At 39.1% G+C, this 20,325-nt stretch overlaps 1 protein-coding gene across 2 annotated transcripts; it reads right to left on the bottom strand.

Moving 5' to 3' along the window:
• Positions 1-557: 557 nt before the first annotated feature.
• On the bottom strand, positions 558-20,202 carry LOC108719196 (ras-related protein Rab-31-like). 2 transcript variants are annotated; one of them, XR_005961963.1, is made up of 8 exons: positions 19,816-20,202; positions 10,984-11,063; positions 9,035-9,116; positions 7,512-7,583; positions 6,475-6,581; positions 4,998-5,107; positions 2,726-3,625; positions 558-2,521 (listed from the first exon to the last, which is right to left on the bottom strand). XR_005961963.1 is itself a non-coding variant. In XM_041566364.1 (7 exons), exons 1-7 carry the CDS (start codon positions 19,849-19,851, stop codon positions 3,528-3,530), a joined length of 585 nt encoding a protein of 194 aa, XP_041422298.1. In that variant the 5' UTR covers positions 19,852-20,202; the 3' UTR covers positions 558-3,527. The 2 variants fall into 2 exon arrangements, 1 of the variants encoding a protein (XP_041422298.1); XM_041566364.1 differs by having other exon boundaries at positions 558-3,625.
• Between the last annotated feature and the right edge of the window lie 123 nt (positions 20,203-20,325).

Genomic DNA, 20,325 nt, shown 5'->3' with positions numbered 1-20,325 from the left:
GGTGGCCTTTCCACAAATCTGGGCCTGTGAATAAATGCATTATGCAACATCTTAATTCGTTTATATAAATGTTTAATAGACTTGTATGCAAATAGAATCAAAAGATAATAAGCATGTGTTCTCGGTATTACACATTTACAATTACAAAACTTGGGACCAGCCCAGTCACATAAAAAAACAATGGCAATGTAAGTATATATATATATATATATATATGTGTGTTCACTAACAATTCTTGGCTAAAATTAACCAGCTACAACAAAGTTAGAGTAAATACAAAAGCACTGTATTGACTGCTAAAATCCAGCATTGGCATCTTCTTTTTACTTCATAAACGGTAGGGATGCACCGAATCCAGGATTCGGTTCGGAATTCGGCCAGTATTCGGCCTATTTCAGCAGGATTCGGATTCGGCCGAATCCTTCTGCCCAGCCGAACCGAATCCGAATCCTAATTTGCAAATGCAAATTAGGGGCGGGAGGGAAATCGCGTGACTTTTTGTCAGAAAACAAGAACCCTAATTTGTATATGCAAATTAGGGTTCGGATTCCGTTCGGTATTCGGCCGAATCTTTAGCAAAGGATTCGGGGGTTCGGCCGAATCCAAAATAGTGGATTCGGTGCATCCCTACAACGGTATACTGAAAAAGTGACAGTGGCAGCACAGGAAAATGAAGAATTTGATGGATTGGCTCAGTCGACCAATGCATAATATAATTATATGCTGAAATATTCGTGGAAATAACATCATATTATTATTATCCTCTTATAATTGTATGGAGAAGGAAGATATGGATAAGTTAAGATGCATTTTTGGTCATGCAGAAAATCTCACTGGCAGTGCTGATTAATAAAAATAAAGATATGGAAATCTTTCCTTATTATAATGCGGCTCTTACGCTTATATAAATAGCATGTTATTGTCAATTTCACTGATCCCATCTCTAGAGCTGTGGTGTAATGTGAAACCTAATTTTTTTTGTAAAGTATTTTCAAGAAAAGATCCTGCCATCTTTTATTGCTTTTAATCATACAACTGCTTTATTGCATGGTAATTCTACAAATCCATATGATCAAGCACCAAAGCAGTTCTAGTTATTATATATTTAAGACATTTATTGGTATGTTGTATTAAAACAATGCTGCCATCACTTTCTTGGAATTGTTTTATCAAATCAAATTTATCTCTGATCTATCTAATTTGAGGTTCACTCTTTAATCACCTATTAGTACATCGGCATAATGGACAACAAAATTAGCCACCCACAAATTTAGGATCCCTGATGATCGAGTTGGCAGCTTAATGGACCAGATATGTCACCAAACCAATGGCTTGGCAATCCAATATCTTGCAGAAAATCAAGCAGATGAGAAGGCTGGCTATGTGGGGGAAAGTGCAAAAATAACATTTTCCTCAGAAATTGCTGGTAAGGCTCTGAGCTCTTGGCACATCTCTCTCTGTATGCAGTGTGGTCTGCTCCTGACAGCATGCAGGGTGGTAAATGTGGGAAATCCATTCATCCAAATGTGTCATATTTTAGGATTAGGATTACTGAAGCCATGTTTTGCTCTACTTTCATTTACCTTTCTTATCTCCCATACTCTTTCAGATCATTTTGTATTCTTTATAACTGAAAACCTAAAACTAAAGAGATTTAGCAAACTTGCCAAGACTCGAGGAAAACTCTGTTGTAATGACATCCAAATTATGAGACATAAGAGCAATTGCACATTTAGCCTACTGACGACTGAAGGACTCTCAGAACTGCGGTGGTCTAAGAGCATCATGGTGGTCAAAAAGGCATGTGTACCATGTGCTTAAAGTTTGATAGAACTGCTCTGTTAAAGTGATACTGACATAAAAAAATTTGTTTCAAAATGTTAAGTTTAAGTTCCTAAAACCTATTTTGCTAACCTGACTGTCCATTCTCAACTTGTCAGAGTTTCTAATCCTCGTAGAGGAAGATGGGCGATCAGATGGGTAATGTAAAAGCATGAGGCAAATACTTTTATGGCAAAATTATAAATAGCATGCAAAGAAAATTTTATGATAGATGTAAACATTTCTGGTGTCAGTATCTCTTTAAAGGAGGTAACCATATGACCAATAAGAAATCCAGTTCCACATACTGGATTCAAAAGTAAAACATGGATTAATCCCCCCCTCCCATAAATAAAATAATTCATCTCATAAATTTATCGTTTCAGCTATTTTTATAATAGTATCACCTTAACTAAAATCTCCTTAAAAATCAGCAAAATCCTTATTCTAACGCGGTGTAGACAACTTACTATTTGTATACTATACTGCATAAACTTTGACCACCCTTGCCAAACCTAACAATTGTATTGTATGTTTTATTGTACAGTACTGAAAATACTCTCCAGAATGTATTATTGTATGCCATGCAAGTATTAAGACTGTAATCACCCAAAACCCTTTAAAGTAGTTTATAAAAAAAAAAAAGGCTGACTTATAAGTGCTAAATTGCCAATAGAAGCTAATTAAGGCATTATTCAACCTTCCTGTCTCTGTTTACCCTAAAAAATGTCTTAAATGGTCTGTCCCTACATGCCAAGGATTAAAATAATTCCTAAATGAATGTGACAACAGCTTCCTTATTTCCCTCCCTGTGTACTTCTTCGTGTTAGAAAATATGGTTAAAAGATGGTAAGGTGAAATCATTTCACTTCTACCATGTTTGAAGTGTCTCTGTTTACCCAACCTTCCTGTCTCTGTTTACCCTAAAAAATGTCTTAAATGGTCTGTCCCTACATGCCAAGGATTAAAATAATTCCTAAATGAATGTGACAACAGCTTCCTTATTTCCCTAAATGTGTACTTCTTCGTGTTAGAAAATATGGTTAAAAGATGGTAAGGTGAAATCATTTCACTTCTACCATGTTTGAAGTGTCTAAGAAAAGCAAAGAAAAAATATCAGGAATGTGAGTAAATGTAAAAGTGCTCTTAAGAAAGTCTTCGGAACAGATTCCCAGCTGTTTGGCTACTTTGAAAAGTTGAATACATTTATATTTTTATGCAGTATTAGTGCTTAGTAGACAGCAGCTCCCTAAGCAATAATACCAATCAAATGTGTTAATCCTGGTTAAAAAATAAACAGGCAGAGATTAACAACTTGACCAATTATGTTGTGGACTAGAACAAATTGTAATGACACCTATTGGTACCACTTGTAAAAAAAAAATATACAACAACCAATAAATTAGCCCCTAAGTTATTGCTAGAATACAAAAACCCTTTCAATTTAGCCATATAGGCACATACTGTATGTATAATGGACTTAACTACTGCAAGTTTTGTAAACTCAGTTTTTTTTAACTGTGACCATTTTAACAACCACATATCTTACTGTATGGAGATCAGTTTTGTCTCTTAGTAAAACCTTTCACTGCGTCCTTTTGCTTTATGTCATATGAGGCAGAATCTACATTGTTTTAGTGCAGAGCTCACTGCAAAGATCTTTTCTATTTGCTACATGGTATGGTGCAATGTCTTCATTGGTCTTATCAGCAGCATCTCGTTGTTGACTGTAAAGATTGCCTTCCGAGTTTCATTGCTCCATTAGATCCATTCTCATGGGGATCCAGTGGTGGGATTCTCCTACCTGGAATACAAAATAAGTAGTTAAATATATGGCATCTTTATTAGCATAATACGCTTTAATCAAGATCCCTAATTTCAATTGTATGAAACAAAAAATTCTGGCAACCCTATTTCATTGGAAATAACTGTAAAATCAAGTAATATTGTAATATTAACAGGAAATGGGTCTATAAAGTGCCTGGGCCCTAGTGGTAATTCTGCCTTTGGTTACAGGGAAATCTATCTCACCAATGGGTAGTAAGCTGGTAGTGAGCAATATGTTGCTCACCAACCCTTTGGCTGTTGCTCCCAGTGGCCTCAAAGCAGGTGCTTATTTTTTAATTCCAGGCTTGGGGGCATGTTTAGTTTGCATAAAACCAATTGTACTGCCAAACAAAACATCCTTTACGCTACCTGTACACATAGGGTATACCAAATAGCCAACTACAGCCCTTATTTGACACCCCCCAGGAAAAAGAAATATGAATGTGGCTCACGGGTAAAAAAAGGTTGGGGACCCCTACTGTAAGTTGGTGTAAATAGTATAATTCTAATCTTCAAGATGTAAAAGGGATAATGTGGTTCCTTCTGACTTTCCTCCAGGTTTAATCTGCATGTCCTTATCCAGTATACTGCTGTGCGTCTATTTTGATTGCTTGTTCCAGTTTTCAGATAGATTGTGTGAGTACAATGGTTTTGTATAGCAATTGTTTCCTGGGCAATAGACTTCATGGTTTATGCAGGTCACCTGAGTTGTAGGAAGGGTCACATCAATAGTCCACCTAGGAGCACCAAAGCAGCAGCGGCCTTCTTTGTTAGGCAAGAATGCTATGCTCGCATGTGCTGCCTCCTCAAGATCTCCCGACTAACCTACCTGGATTGTTGCCTTGTGTAACTCCTTCTCTGCCTGGATATCTAGATGGATAGGCCCCTAAGGGGGCTAACATTTCAGCGTTGCATTTAATTCCAAGGTTTTACAGCTGAAACACAGTATTGTCACTTGCACCTAATTTACCGGCAATGTTTCCCACATTAACTTTTGGAATAACTTACCCCTTACTTTAATTCAGACTATATAGTTTTGTTTGTATAATAAAAAATAAACTACTCCTTTAAATAGGAAAAAAATGAATAAATATATATATATATATATATATATATATATATATATTTGTTCTTCATTGTCTGATGGTGGCCATTGTAGCTGTGTTCCCCTTACTGGGGTCTGGGGACATCCCTTGTGGCATTCCAGCTACTGGGGAACGTGGATAGTTGAAGTGTACCAACAGCTGTCAGCCCGAAGCCCAACAGTGTTGTAAGCCAACTAAAAGTAACTCACTAACACACTTTTTAATATCATTTTGGTTAAGTAATATATAAAGTAAAATACTCACTTATTCCCTGGAAAAGTTCCTCCACATTAATGGCATTCTTAGCACTGGTTTCAGCAACTATTGCCCCAATGGATTCTGCATATTCTCTGGCATCTTTCAAAGTCACCTCCCTGTGAGCATTTTAAAAGAGTCCAGAAAATAACATACACCTTATACAGTCTCAGCATTTATAACAGTGCCATTAGTTATGATTTATAAATCACTGACTTGCATATAGCTTTATCAAAAAAAGAATTATTAGAATACTATATACATTGCCACAGTACACTATATACTGTGGCATATATATATATAGTATATATATAGTATGTTTTAAGGGTTCACGTGGCCTTTTCTTGGGCTGCTGCTGCTGTGTGAAATAAACATTTTTGTGGCAGGACTGGCCTTATTGTGCTTGGTATCAGTACTTTCTCCATGGTATTTGAGGCCTGCAAGCATTTATGAATGGTGCATCTCATTACAGACATGTTTCTGTTGAAACCTCAAATTGAACTGATGACAAACACAGGAAGTCAGTTTGTGCAAAACCATTTGCTGCCTATTTGGGCAAACTGTGTCAGCAGTCAATTAAGGGCCAAGCAAGGCCTGAAATGTTGCTGTAATGCCCTATAAGCGTGCAATACAAGCAATTTACATAGTTACATAGTTAAATCGGGTTGAAAAAAGGTCCATCAAGTTCAGCATCTTTACACACACTGACCCCTCCATATTCTCACATAAACTATATACTGTATACTCATATACTAACTATACATTTTAGATTCACAATAGCCTTGGATATTATGCTCGTCCAAGAAATCATCCAGGCCACTCTTAAAACTCTTAAAAGCATTGTCACAACATCACCGGGCAGTGCATTCCACAACATCACTGTCCTCACTGTAAAGAACCACCTGAGTTGCTTCAAATGAAAGTTATTTTCTTCTAGTCTGAAGGGGTGGCCTCTGGTGCAGTGATCCTCTTTATGGGTAAAAAGCCCAAAATTGTACTGCATACTTCAGGTGAGGCCTTACCAGGGACCTCTAAAAAGGCAAAAATATGTTTTCATCCCTTGAGTTAATGCCGTTTGTTTTGCAAGACAGTACGTTATTTGCTTTAGTGGCCACAGAATGACACTGCCCGGAACTTCTCTCCTGCCCTCACTGCAAGTCCTGTATGTTTTAACTAAATTATTCCTACTCCTGATATTCTTAACTAGTGCACATTTGCCTTGTGGTCCTACACCACACACTAACGTCCACTCATTTTCCCTTCTGTACATTCCCTGCTCTTCTTTTGCTCCTTTCTTTATCTTTTTAATTAATGTAGCATTTATACCACAGCAGATTGACTAAGCATTGATATTTATACACAAAATAAATCAAACATGATACTGTTATTATGACCTTGCTTTTTATGTCTGTACAATGCACTGCATGGAAAATTATGTTGTCCACATTGTAACTGAAACAAAAGAAAAATTCATTGATTTAATTACCTAGTGTCAGACAGGTCACATTTGTTTCCAGCGATGGCCATAACAATATTCTCTGGTCCATGTTCCTTTAATTCTTTTACCCATTTCTTCAGTGTATGAAAGGTATCCTGTTTTTCAACATAATAAGGAAGATAAAATATTTCCACCATACTTACCACCACATGTCATTTTCAAATACTTCTTTTTACATATGCAAACAGTGGGCAAAGGTGGTCCCGTCAATGCAGGCATTTAAAACCTGATTCAATACTTTGTGAATAAGATAAAAGTGAGTGTAGGACTGGCCAGACCAGGGATGACTTTGACATAGTTGGCCAGCTTGAATATATTGAAATATATGGACAAACAATTCCTGTTTTGTTTAAAGGGTAAGGCATTTTTAAGTAGCTTAAAGCACAAAATGTCTCAGTTTCCTTAACATATTGATAATGGTTTAAGTACAGAGGACCTCATGTCTTTTTATATATATATATATTATAAATATATATACAGTATATATATATATATATATACAATATCAAAACAGGGGGGTTGTGGGAGCACTCTAAAGGCTTTAAAGTATATATATAAGTATAATAAATGCTATTGCATATGTACCCAAAACAGGGGTTATTTTGTTACAAAGTTATGATCATAAAATTGATAAGCCACCATACCACGTCAAGGTAAACCCCGAATGGCGGTCCCTAACTTGTTTTATATTTTATGTGCATTTTAGCATTACCTGTAATCAATGTCCGTTGAACGCCATTCGGGGTTTACCTTGACGTGGTATGGTGGCTTATCAATTTTATGATCATAACTTTGTAACAAAATAACCCCTGTTTTGGGTACATATGCAATAGCATTTATTATACTTATATATATACTTTAAAGCCTTTAGAGTGCTCCCACAACCCCCCTGTTTTGATATTATATATATATATATATATATATATATATATATATATATATATATATATATGTATATATCCTCTGCCTATGTTATATTGTAAAGTGTTAATGCCATACTGTATATAATATATTCATTAACCTACCTGCTTTGTGATGTCATATACGATGACTGCAGCAGCAGAGCCCCTATAGTACATTGGTGCCAGGGAGTGAAACTAAAATAATATATTACTGGTTAAAATATATAAAGAACAAGAATCACAGTAAAATTAAGCAAATTAAAGCAATCTTTAATTCATTTTGTGGTGGCAGTACTATATGTAATTGTCAGGGTAAAATTATATAGAAATTCAACTTCAAGTACAAAGTATACAGAGCCTAATTTCACTGAATAACAGGAAGATCAGATGGTGCAAAGTAAAGGAAAATTCTGCAAAGGAACCTGGTTCAGTCTGTAAAATATTGAAGATTGGGCTTACATATCACTTTTGTATACTTGTTTGTATTTCCTGAAATGCACATCTGTTTGCCTATGGCAGTGTGCCTTTATGTGGCCATGAAAATTCTTGGTGGCTAATAATATATTTTAAATATACAACAGGATGATACACTATGCTCTATTAAAACTGCAGTAAGCAATATAATATACACGATATATTTTTCAGATATTTTCTCTCTACACCTTTTACAAACAGCTGTTCTAAGCTAAAGCCTAGCTTTGGACATCATTGTCTCACTTTATCCTCTGGTCCTTCAAGGCCATGGCAGATGGGGAGATTTATTGCCCAGTCTTAAATCTGTGCTACTGCGATCAGCAAATCTCTCAGAAATGCTTTCCCTCTGGCAATAAAGTAAAGCCACACAAAGATTTAAACATGGGTGACAAAGCCATAACATGATAAAATCCTCCCTCCAGTATCCCTCTATTCAGTGGTATGCCTGTTCCAGGCAGTATCTGTCAACAAGCAGTGAAATTATCCAGAAAGCTTCAAAATATGTGTTGGCAAAACCAGGACTATTCTAAGCAAATAATTATTTTCTAATTCTAATTTTCTTTTTCTCTAAAATAATAATAGAGTATCTTGATGCAACCTAAGCTATCACAAATCTGTTTTTATGGCAAACAATTCTATTTAGACTTATGCTCCACATTACAGACAGCCTCCTAATTTTACATGCTTTCTAATGGCAGAATATTTTTTAAACGCACATTACTTTTTTCAAATACTTCCTATTTATTCTTGCTTGTGCTGAGCAAATGTGTATGAAGGTATATTGTATACTGCCACTTTAAGCTGAGTATCTTTTCTCATGTGTAGTGATGAGCGAATATTTTTGCTAAGTTTCGCAGCGAAAATGATGCAGATTGACTCCAACGACTCTCATCTCAAAAAAAAACTTGTTGTGCATCAAAAACATAATCGGCATGTGTACAAGAAATAGTTGTCACCCATAGACTTCAAGTCATTTTGTGAATTTTTCAGTTTCCCAAATTTTTGGCAAAACGGGTCAGATTCACCCATCACTACTCATGTGTGACGGCGCAAAATAGAACTTTAAGTACTCATACCATAAAGCTACATGTAAGAAAATAGGTTAATAGTGCCTACAGCTAACCTGAGTTTACAGTGAAATTAATTTCCATTACAAACGTTCAAATACTTACACGCTCTTGACCAGCAGTATCCCAAATCAAAAATTTATGTAGCTCATTCCCAGAAGGAACAGTCTTAGTCATAAACGAAGCCCTATGTGAGTGAAAAAGAATCTTGTTTTATTCAGAGAAAATATACTGTTTTAAGGGTTACAATCAACAAGGTGGCAAATATCAATGCTTAGTGTGGTGGCAGATGGGGAGATTAGTCCCCCAGCGACAAATCTTCTCTACTTTGGGTGACTAATCTCCCTAAATGCCCTCCCGCCGGCAAGAATACGAATCACTGGTGGGATGGCATATAAAATGCTTCGGGGCAGATTCACTAACTGGCAAAAAGTCATCCAGCAACCATTTTGCACCCATCGCTACACTTCGTCAGGCAAAAATCCACTCAGACAACGCTAAAATGCAGAGTTTCATCGTGGTCACCGAACGCTGGCGACTTTTCGCTAGCGGTACTTCGGCAATGCGAGCAATTCAAAGCGAACATTTGTGCCTAGAGGAACTTCGCTAGAGGTCTTGCGCTCAGGTCAATTTGCATACGGTGGGAAATTTAAAGTTAAATGGATGTCCTGATGTTATATGTTACATTACATTTCCACTGTTAATTACACATGTCCAGGGGACCTCAATAAAGACAATAGAGTTGTTATAATGCCCTACACATGAGCCCACTTATAGTTAATGTTCCATATGTTAGAAAATGTATGGTAGAAACTGGTTACCCAAAAAAATTTCGGACTTTTGCAGGAAAAAAGAAAAAGACACCAGCGTTTTTTGAACTTGATGCTCACAGAAAATGATGTAAGTAACAGACGATTGAGGAAGATTTATGCACTCCAGTGCACTTTGCCTGGTCTGAGCTGGCAAAGGCAAGGCTAGCGAAAGAGGTAACGTTCAATAAAATCTGCATTTTAGTGAATTTGTGGAGTAACATCCATTCGCCAGAGTGCGAATGAGCGCTAGCGCCAGTGCCGCCCCAGGCCTGCTCCATTGGCTGCCACCAAAAAATGTAGTTGTGGCGGGGTTGGTGCGACACGTCTTCTGCGCATGCGAGACGCACGTTAACACTTGAGCGTGCCGGTGCTGACAGGATTACTGGTTGGAGGGGGTCCCGGGGACTGCCAGGAGGACCCTTGTTTTGCAGCCCCAGTGGGCCCCCTAGGATCCAGTCCGACCCTTATCTCTATCGCTAGCGAATTGGCACCTGCACCCTTTAGTAAATTGCCAGTGTCCCTGCGGGTGGTAACGCTGGTGAATTGTTTGCCACTTCGCCCTTTAGTAAATCTGCCCCTTCATATTGTCAAAGTCACCTGAAATCTCCTTGTGAGGAAACATCGATGGGCGACTAATCTTCCCATCTTCCACCACCCTTACAGTCATTTCCTAAATGAGAATGATGCTCCTTTGCAAACAATAGGTATATTTGCACATGGGGAGTAACCCATAGCAACCAATTAACTTTATTCTGACTGCAGAGAGAAGAATGGAAGCAAGAATTTAATTGGTTACCATAAGTTACTGCCCAGGTAAAATTTGCACAGGGTTGGTAATTAAGCCTGATCATCTTTATTATAATTAGTTCACTGGTTTAGGGAAACTCTGATATCTAAGGGGATTCTCATTTGCCCTTCACCCCTAAACTCATGAATATAGTTTTACCACAAGGTAGAGAAACTTTTTACACTTTCTATGCCTACCCTATTACTGTACAACAGCCCACTTGACACATTGAGCTCAGTTGTTAGAATGATCTGATTCAGGACTGTATGAGTAATCTGCAAATGTGGATGCAGAGTGTATTGTAGACTGCCTGCCCCTGGGTTTCCATAATTCCTTGATTAAGAGTTCCTTGAGTACCCTTGAGTCAGTTGTGAGGCATGACAGAACAGATGAATGTACATAATCTTTCACAAGAAAACTACACAAGAAATCATGTGGGTTTGCAGCTGACTTACCCAATGGTTGGACTGATATTGTGGTCAAAATGATCTTGCACAAATCTGCTAACGATACTTGACTTTCCAACTCCTGTATCCTGTGAAAAAATGAAGTTGCGGCAAGCCATTATACACACATTTTAAGCAAATTGTTTTAATTCTGATCTCTTTTTTTAATGTAATAAAGCTGTACCTATACATATAGGTGGATTTGGTTTATTTAATGTTTACTTTTTTTTTAGGTATGGTGATTCAAATTATGGAAAAAAACACTTATCAGAAAACCCATAGGTCCCAATCATTCCAGATAACAGCCCAGAGCTGAAAAGCAATATGCAAGACTGGGCGCTAACATTGTTTCTGCCAGAGAGCGAATGTTTTAGTACACTACTGTGCATCTAAACACAAATGGGTATTTATACTGGGGTAATATAAGGTCTACTCTCATAGACAATATTTCTTTGTATGATGTCTCACACCTAGTTATTATACAATACTGGCTTTTACATGGAAGGAACATGCACCATACCAGCCTTCCATAGCTATCCCCTCACAGCAAGAGAAAGAACACCTTACAGAGAGAAGACATTACATACTTCCCAATGGATGCAGTTTGTGACCCATGTCAACCCCAAAGCACCAACAGGATAATTTAAATAAAAATGACTGGCATGCTCATCAATGGAGGGAGCTGGGCATACCAGGTATCATTTATATAAAGTAAAGTAGCACGCAATTTCTGAGTCACATAAACAAGGTTGAGACAGGGCTGGAAAGGTCAGAGGGGCTGGGCTAAAGGTGAATCAGGCCCAGGATCGGGCTGGGCACAGACCCACTCCCTGTGCCTCTCCCTGACTCCCCCCACCCCCCCACAGGAGGGGGGGTCCATTGGAGGGGGAAAATGCGTGGGGCAGGGAGGCAGTTGTGGGGGCACCTGATGCGGCCATCTGGAGGGCCCCGGTCCCCCAGTCCAGTGCTGAACAAGCGCCGCCTGCAAGCAACCTCTATTTTAAAATGTTAGTATATTAGAAGTCATGGACATATAAAAAATCCCCAATTTTTATGTTTAAACAGGGAGTCGTGTGACACGATCACTAAAAACCTATAATAACTCATGAGACCACTTAGCACTGTTTATAAGGATATTCGCGGCTCTTTTGTATTATATACACACGCATGTTTCTGTGCCTGACTGTGGGGTCCCCTTTTAGAGCAAGCATGCTATTTGCCTTATGTACATTTATTTTTGTTAATATAAATATACAATCATTTTGTACTGAGTGGCCTCTACGATTGTCTATTTCAAAAGCATCAATGTTTGCGCTGTGTATTAATGCTTTCAGAGCAGTGCATCATGGGACTTGGGAATAGGACAAACATCCTACAGGCTATAAACACTGAGAATAAGGCAAAATGCCCAAGGAACTTCTCTTTCCATGGTCTGCTTTCAATAAGCCAGCTGATTTGTTTGCTCCTATTCCATACACATTCACCAACGCACAGCCTCATAAACACAGGCATTCATCCACTCAGCCCAGCAGCTGCAAGAAACTTTATATTCCAAAAAAGAATGCTGTATGAAATACAGCACATTAGGAGAAATAAAGGCCATTTTTGTACAATGTGCACATAAGTGCATTATTCTGTTAAAAAATTAAATGCTGTCTTAAAGGAATGGATATGAGCTGCACGGATCCCATATAATGTGGCCTCCAAATATTTGGTAGAATGGGTAATTGACCCGCTAAATTATATCAGTCTCCCTTGTGAACTTACTCCAGTTTATAGTAAGGTAAGGTACAAAATGTACACAGCATTATGTTTATTGTAATTTGCATAATTTCCCACTTTTGTGTTTTGCAATGCATTACTTTGTACTTCAAGATAGAGAGCAAAGTGTTGCAACTAATTTTGCACCCTGTCTATGGCAGACATTAGGTATAGGACATCCTTGCACCTGACAGTGCTGTATTCTGCACCTTCTGCTGGACTTTTAATAAGGTACATAATGGAGAGGACACTACTGACCAATGGTAGATCAGCAATTGCTCCCTGTGTGGACCAGATGCGTTCCAGCCAAAACACTGGCAAATGATCCCGTATAATCTTTAGTTATTTCAATTGTGTACACAACAAAATGTGTACAAATAGGCTTGAAATAAAAATGAATACAGACACCACATTCCAAATTAAAGTAAGCCCTATATGAATCAGCACTCAATCAACAAAATATTTCTCGAGCTCCTTTTAAACAGTTTTTACTTATGTTATGTCTATCCGTTCTCAGTTATTTATTTACAAACAGACTACAGGAGTAATTTACAAACCAATGCAAAAACAAAAAAGTGCAATCAGCCATCTTTTGCACTTTGCACCATGCCTTTAAGCTTCAGTGTACTGCAGCAGGTTTCTGTGCTCTGCACCTCACACCAGTGGAGCGGAGTTATGGTTGCCTTCTGGCCAGTATTTTACCGGCCTGGCCGGTAAAAATTATGATTGATCCCAATGTTATTAATAGGGAAAAAAGATAAATATATAGGAAGGCCTGTATTTTTTTCAAGAAACGGTGGCAACCCTTAGTGGAGGTCATCCCAAAAATGCAAAAGCAGGCATCTTTTGGGCTGACCTCCACTGCGTGTGCCTGCAAGCAAGCAGAACCTGCACTTTTCAGTGCAGATAAACAGATCTGTGGGGCACGGAACACATCCACTTCTCTCAGGTTGCAACAGAGCCCGTTTGCCCTGGCCCTTAGGCCTTCAATTTAAGGTGCAATCAGAATGGCCTTGAGTATGCTTAGCCATTCCAATCTATTTGCTTGGCTCAGTACAATAAAACTTGCTTCCGATTTAGCGCTTTTGAAGTTGGTTGTGAGTTTGCAGCAGCAGGTGATCCAACTCTGACTTGGGATAAAGTTACAGCAAACTTTCCAGTTTCCTTCTAGACAAAACAACTTGCAGATGTGTGCAAATTTGCAATTGAGGAGACAGCCTGAGTAATGTAAAGGCAACAACTGCTTCTAAACTTCATCTGCACCCATCCCTTTACACATCAACATTGATGCAGAAAGTTTAGAAGCAGTTCTTTAGTTTTGCTTATGATTCCATGTGTGCACAATTCCTTCATTTGTGTTGTGCTGCCTGCCACCTTAAGGAAAAAAATTACTACATCACAGGTTTGCAGTAGCAGAGGAATAGCATGAACTTCTCTGGCTTGGTTTACAGCTCACAGAAACGGCACGCCATAGAAAAACATCATATGGCTAAAACATGTCCTGAGGATAGACCTTCATTTTTCAAGACCTATGTTGAAACTGCTGGTAAGTTGCCAGGACAAATAAAATGAACAACAGCACATACTTTACATGCAAAACACTGCATAATAGTGAAAAAATATCTTCTTCTGCATTTTAGTGCAATTATGCCAGTGCACGGCATGTTCATTGTTTTCCATATGCTGATTTTCTTTCATTCAGCAGGAAAGGTATTTTTAGAAGTGCCCGTCTACCATCAGCTTTAAACTAATTACCACTCCACATGCCTCTGTATAATGAGATGCTCCTTATGACAAAGGCTTCAGTTTAGGGTTTGTTTATTCAGAGCTCCTTATCTCCTTAAGAATAGATTACCCTGTTTATACTGGAGTGAGTTTAGTGAAAAGCAACCCAATTTTCAATTAGAACTTTATAATGGCAAAAAAAAAGAAAAAAAAGAAAACGTGGAGTTTATTTTATTTTACAAATTTTTAAGCCATTACATGTTTTTAGGGTATACTTCCCCCAGGGCCGCTCCTGCCATGAGGCAAAGGGAGAACCTTGTCTCAGGCAGCAGAAAGCAGCCAGTTACCAAGGCCAACCCCCAGAAACACCTCTGACTACCCCTTTAATATCTGAACAATGAGAAGAAAAACCTGTCAATTGTAAAACAGATTTCTCACAAACATTCACTGCAATTTGGGAGCAATTTTTTAGCCACTAAGCCAGTGACCCCCAACCAGTAGCTCGTGAGCAACATGTTGCTCCCCAACCCATTGGATGTTGCTCCCAGTGGCCTCAAAGCAGGAGCTTATTTTTTAATTCATGGCTTGGAAGCAAGTTATGGTTGTATAAAAACCAGGTGTACTGCCAATCAGAACCTCAATCTAGGTTGACAAACCACATAGGGGCTACCAAGTGGCCAATCACAGCACTTATTTGGCACCCCAAGAAAATTTTCATGCTAGTGTTGCTCCCCAACTCCTTTTTCTTCTGAATGTTGCTCATAGGTTCGAAAGGTTGGGGATCCCTGCACTAAGCCATTTAGCCTTTAAAATGTTTAAAAGAGCATACATCTGAAATTCAGAGCAGGGTGCAAACTGTAAGAAACAAAACCACCAAATTCATTTTGCACCCGGTCCTGCATTTTGTATCCTGGGTAGAATAAAACACTGGCTGGGTTTGCCAGTAATGAATTTATGAGAGCCTGGCTGCCACGCAGCAATCTTTATCCCGCACTCTAACTTGCAAATCATCCAGAGGCACAAGCTGCAGAGAAGTCCTGTAAAGGTATAGGATCTGTTATCCAGAATGCTCGGGACCTGGGGTTTTCTGGATAAGGGATCTTTCTGTAATTTGGATCTCCAAACCTTAAGTCTACTAAAACATAATTTAAACATTAAATAAACCCAATAGGATTGCTTTGCTGTCCTGTCTACCCTGGGTTCTGCCGAAGCTTCCCCCAGGGCCCGCCTAATGGCCGGGGCAAAGGAAGTGAAATTAGGCAAAGGTGCATGTGCATAGCCTCTGACTCAAAAGCTAATCAGGTGCCTCCCTCATAGGAGCACAGCAAACCAGCTTTCATCAAGCTTCTGCTGACCAGCCTAGTCCAGAGGACCAAGTGCTTCTCCGTTCTTCACATAGGATCATAAGAACAGACACTCCTCCTTGATCTTGCCAGCCAGAAGACCAAGTGTTTTTGCTTCTTCACAGGAGGTGTACCTAGCCAAAAGGTCTAGCACTACACTTGATCTTAGCCAAAAGGCGAGAAGCGATATGGAAAGAAAAGAGAGATGATATTGAATCATCCTTCCATGTCCTACCCAAATGCATTGGCTCTGTTGCCAAGTGTCCCAGGCACCACCCACAGACAGCTTGAGCGGGTGGGTCCCCCTTCACCGAAGCTAGGGTGGGCCCACCATCCCCGCCCCCAGAAGGGGATTGGGGTAGTTTCGGCTCCCCTTTGCCGAAGCTAGGGGGAGTCCCGTCTACCCTGGGTTCTGCCAGAGCTTCCCCCAGGGCGTATCATGGCCTGCGAGTCCAGCCAAAGGGACTGGGACCCCATCCAGGGTGCTCAAACCAAACATGAAAAGGGTGCTGGAGAGAGCAGTGCAATGCCATTGATTGCCTTGTTGGGGCTCAGGCTGGCGGCCGGCAAAAAGAAAGAAGAGGAAAGGAGTAGTGGAGAGAAGATTTCCCCCCCTAGCCAAGCAGCCGGGGTTATGGGAAGTGAAGCAAGATTAAGCAAGCACGTGTATTTTGCAAGACCCAAAAAAGGTGAATCAAGCACTTCTCCATAAAGGATCACTGCGCATCGCTTTGGTCAAGCTTCCACTTCATCGGCCTATTCCATCGGATCAAGCGGATCTGACTACACATGATCTTAGTAGCCCAAAGACCAAGGGGCAGATTTACTAAGCTCGAGTGAAGAATTCGAATGAAAAAAAATTTGAATTTCAAAGTATTTTTTTGGGTACTTCGACCATCGAATGGGTCAAATTCGATCGAATCAAATGATTCGACCGATTCGAAGTAAAAATTGTTTGACTATTCGACCATTCGATAGTCGAAGTACTGTCTCTTTAAAAAATACTTCAACTTCATACTTCGCCACTTTAAACCTACCGAGCTGCAATGTTAGCCTATGGGGACCTTCCCCAGCACTTTTCTAATCTTTTTTTGATCGAATAAAAATCCTTCGATCGATCACTTAGAATCGTTCGATTCGAACGATTATATCGTTAGATCAAACGATTTTTATTTGATCGTTGGATCGAAGCATTTGCGCTAAATCTTTCGAATTCGATATTCGAATTCGAAGGATTTTACTTCGAGGGTCGAATTTGAGGGTTTATTAACCCTCGAAATTCGACCCTTGATAAATCTGCCCCCAGGTGTTTCCATTTCCTCACATAGGATCATAAGAAGGTTCTACACTTAATCTTAGCAAAAAGGCAGAGAAGCGATACAGATGGAAATGTTATCAGAAGATTTTCCAGGATTTGCCCCCCTCCACTCTAAGTGAAACATGGAAGCTGAGGACATAGGTTGAAAAGCATAGGGGGAGGGTGGAACAGACAAAAAAACATGCCAGACATTTCAGGATCTCTTTCCTAAAATTCCTAGAGACCTAGGAGACAGCAGCCAAAGGATGCCAGTGGTTTTCAATCGAAAGTCCCTATCACATTTACACAACTCCTAATGGTCCATTTTTTGAGGGACAGTCACACGCATGGGGCTTCATGGGAAAGTAGGTGGAGTTTTGGCAAATCAGGGTTTGCCCTGGGCATGGCAGGATGGAACAGGGTGTGATTTAATTTGTTCCTCATTTGATAACAATATATTCATACAAAATATTAGTGTGAATTCCATCATTAGCAGAGGGGGTTTTGCCCATAACACATTGGGCAGCCAACCCGATTCTGCCCCCTTTCTCCTCTCCAATTACCTTTTCTGACCTCAGACTGTGGTGAGGGGGGCCACATGTCTTGTGAGAGAGCTAATTCAATTTCCAATTAAAATTTTGTCTGTTAAGGTTAACGAGGCTGGCTTTATGCCACACATAGTAAAGTTCTGCACAAAGCTGCCAAGGGCAAGATTCTTACTTTGCCCCATGACAGGAATGCCATTAATTAGCCTACCTGTTGTATTTTGTAATGTAGAAAGAAACCAGCAAAAACATCAAGCTTGCTATTTGACATTGCATACTCATATTGTATTAATTTGATTCTGACAAAACTGATCATGGCGTGGGTGTGTGCGATTGCAAGCTCCATTGGGACAGGAACTGATGTAAATGATAATAAAGGGCCATGGAATGTCAGTGCTATATAATTATATTATATATATTTTTAGCACTCCTTAAGTAGGGTTGCCACCTTTTCTGGAAAAAAATACCGGCCTCCTATATATTTAGCTTATTTCCCTATTAATAACACTGGGATGAACCATCATTTTTACCGGCCAGACCAGTAAAATACCGGCCATTCGATTAGTAGTGACAAACAAGGGGTCATTGAAGTAGAATGTTACAATAGGTGCATTATTAGAAATACAATTCACATAAATATAATTACAATACAGATTAAGTGCTCAGGAAACAGAAGGAAACTTAAATTAAGAATAATAATAAGTAAATTCTATATGAAATGCACAGCGAGGCGTGTACAATTTCAATGCAGGTATGTACAGAAGCCTCTGTAAGTGATGCCTTGATTAAAGAGAGTGATTTTCTGAGATAAAATGCAATAGGTTTACATTTTTTTTTATTATTTGTGGTCTTTGAGTTATTTAACTTTTTATTTGGCAGCTCTCCAGTTTGCAATATGAGCAGTCTGGTTGCCAGGATCCACAATACCCTAGCAACTAGGCAGCATTGTGTTGGCTAAGAGACTGGAATATGAATAGCAGAGGCCTGAATAGAAAGAGTAATACAAAGTAACAATAACAATATATGTGTAGCCTTTCAGAGTATTTATTCTTAGATGGGGTCAGTGAAAAATGATGAATAAAAAACTATAAAAAAGAATAGATGAAGAAAACAGAACTTCCACTTACGATACCATATGGACACATTGGCTAACGTATAGAAATGAACAGAATACCTTGATGTAAACAACCTTACTAATATCCCACAGTCAAATTAAACTGACAGCACAAATAATACCACCATGACAAAATGCAGCTATGGAAAAGAGGTTATATGCAGGGTCGAACTGGAGCCTTGGGGAACTGCAACCAAAGGGCCCCCTCGCAGTGCTTTTTACCCAAACAGGCTAACAGAATAATATGCATAACTACCTTGCTTTTGATGTGTGAACAATATTTTATTCTGTTTAACTGATGAAAACCAATAAAAAGAAGTTACAAAAAAAAATAACAAAAGATGAAGGCCAATCGAAATGTTTCTTAGAATTAGTCATTTTAACATAATAAAAGTTAACTGAAAGGTGAATCACCCCTTTAATATATAATATACAGAGCAACTGATGTGGATGGGGTGGAAACTGTCTACAATATAGCATCCTTTATACATAGAGAGATCTGGGAGCAATGGGAGGGGTCCAATCACTATGAAAACTCAAATAATGTTCAAAACATTTCATTAAGGTATACATTTTTTTCTGTAAATGCAAAAAAAAAACCTGTTTTGGGTGGAGTTCCCCTTTAATCTCTGACAAAAGAATATGTCCTTGCAATTCTGTCACAATAACAAAAAATCCAAATCAGCCTTTGGAGTGTGAGTGTGAAATCTGTTAGAACTCAATGTAACTGTTCAGCTATGGATGAAGGGGTTGGCTTTTTCCATACAGTACATTGTAGTACAAAAGAAAAAGTAGCTAAGATGGAAAGTATTTGTAATGGTTAATAGTTAGCAAGGGAGTTCCAGTTGGCTCCTCTGTAAAAGCAAGTCCATTAGAACTTTGGGAGTTGGTGTGTAGTAGTGTATGTCTATGTGTCACACACAGTAGGAAAATGTGTTAGAGCCCCCAAATTACTCAGCTTCTGAAGAACAATAGGATACATTCCTCCTCCATCCGAATCCTATTATTGTCCCTTTGTCTCCCAGTACCTACTGAAGAAAGCAAAAGCGCACTCACCCCCAGAAGGCAAACTTTCAGTTCTCGGATGGCCATTCTTTAATGCTTTTCTCTCTCTCTAACATTCCATCCCCAGCAGCAGCACAATAGGATTCCACAAAACAGGCTCTCGCTCCTCTGCCGCAGATCGCATGCAATTTCCTGACCAAAGGGGGGAGAAGAGGAGGATTTTAATTCCTCCAAAACAAACGGAAACCAGTCTGGGCTATTTATGGGCAGTTTGTCACATGGCATGCACACAAGTACTCTTTCCGTGCTTTCGTAATCCCTCAGAAATGCAGCAGCAGCAGCATCTCCTGTAGAAAAATCTGCAGGGGGATCCAGGATTTGGGGCTAAAGCAAATGTTTCACTCTCAGGCAGTGTATATACAGATGAAGCCACTTTGGTTTGTGTGTTTAACACAGAATAACTAAACCCAGTTATCCCATTTAACACAGAAAATTGCGTCACAGCATCCCATCTAATTAAAGCATTCACCGTTGTGAACAACGGTGCTTTGGTATGCTAAT

This window comes from Xenopus laevis, chromosome 6L, assembly GCF_017654675.1.
Source record: "Xenopus laevis strain J_2021 chromosome 6L, Xenopus_laevis_v10.1, whole genome shotgun sequence".
NCBI lineage: Eukaryota > Metazoa > Chordata > Amphibia > Anura > Pipidae > Xenopus > Xenopus laevis.
This window is presented reverse-complemented; position numbering and strand designations above follow the sequence as displayed.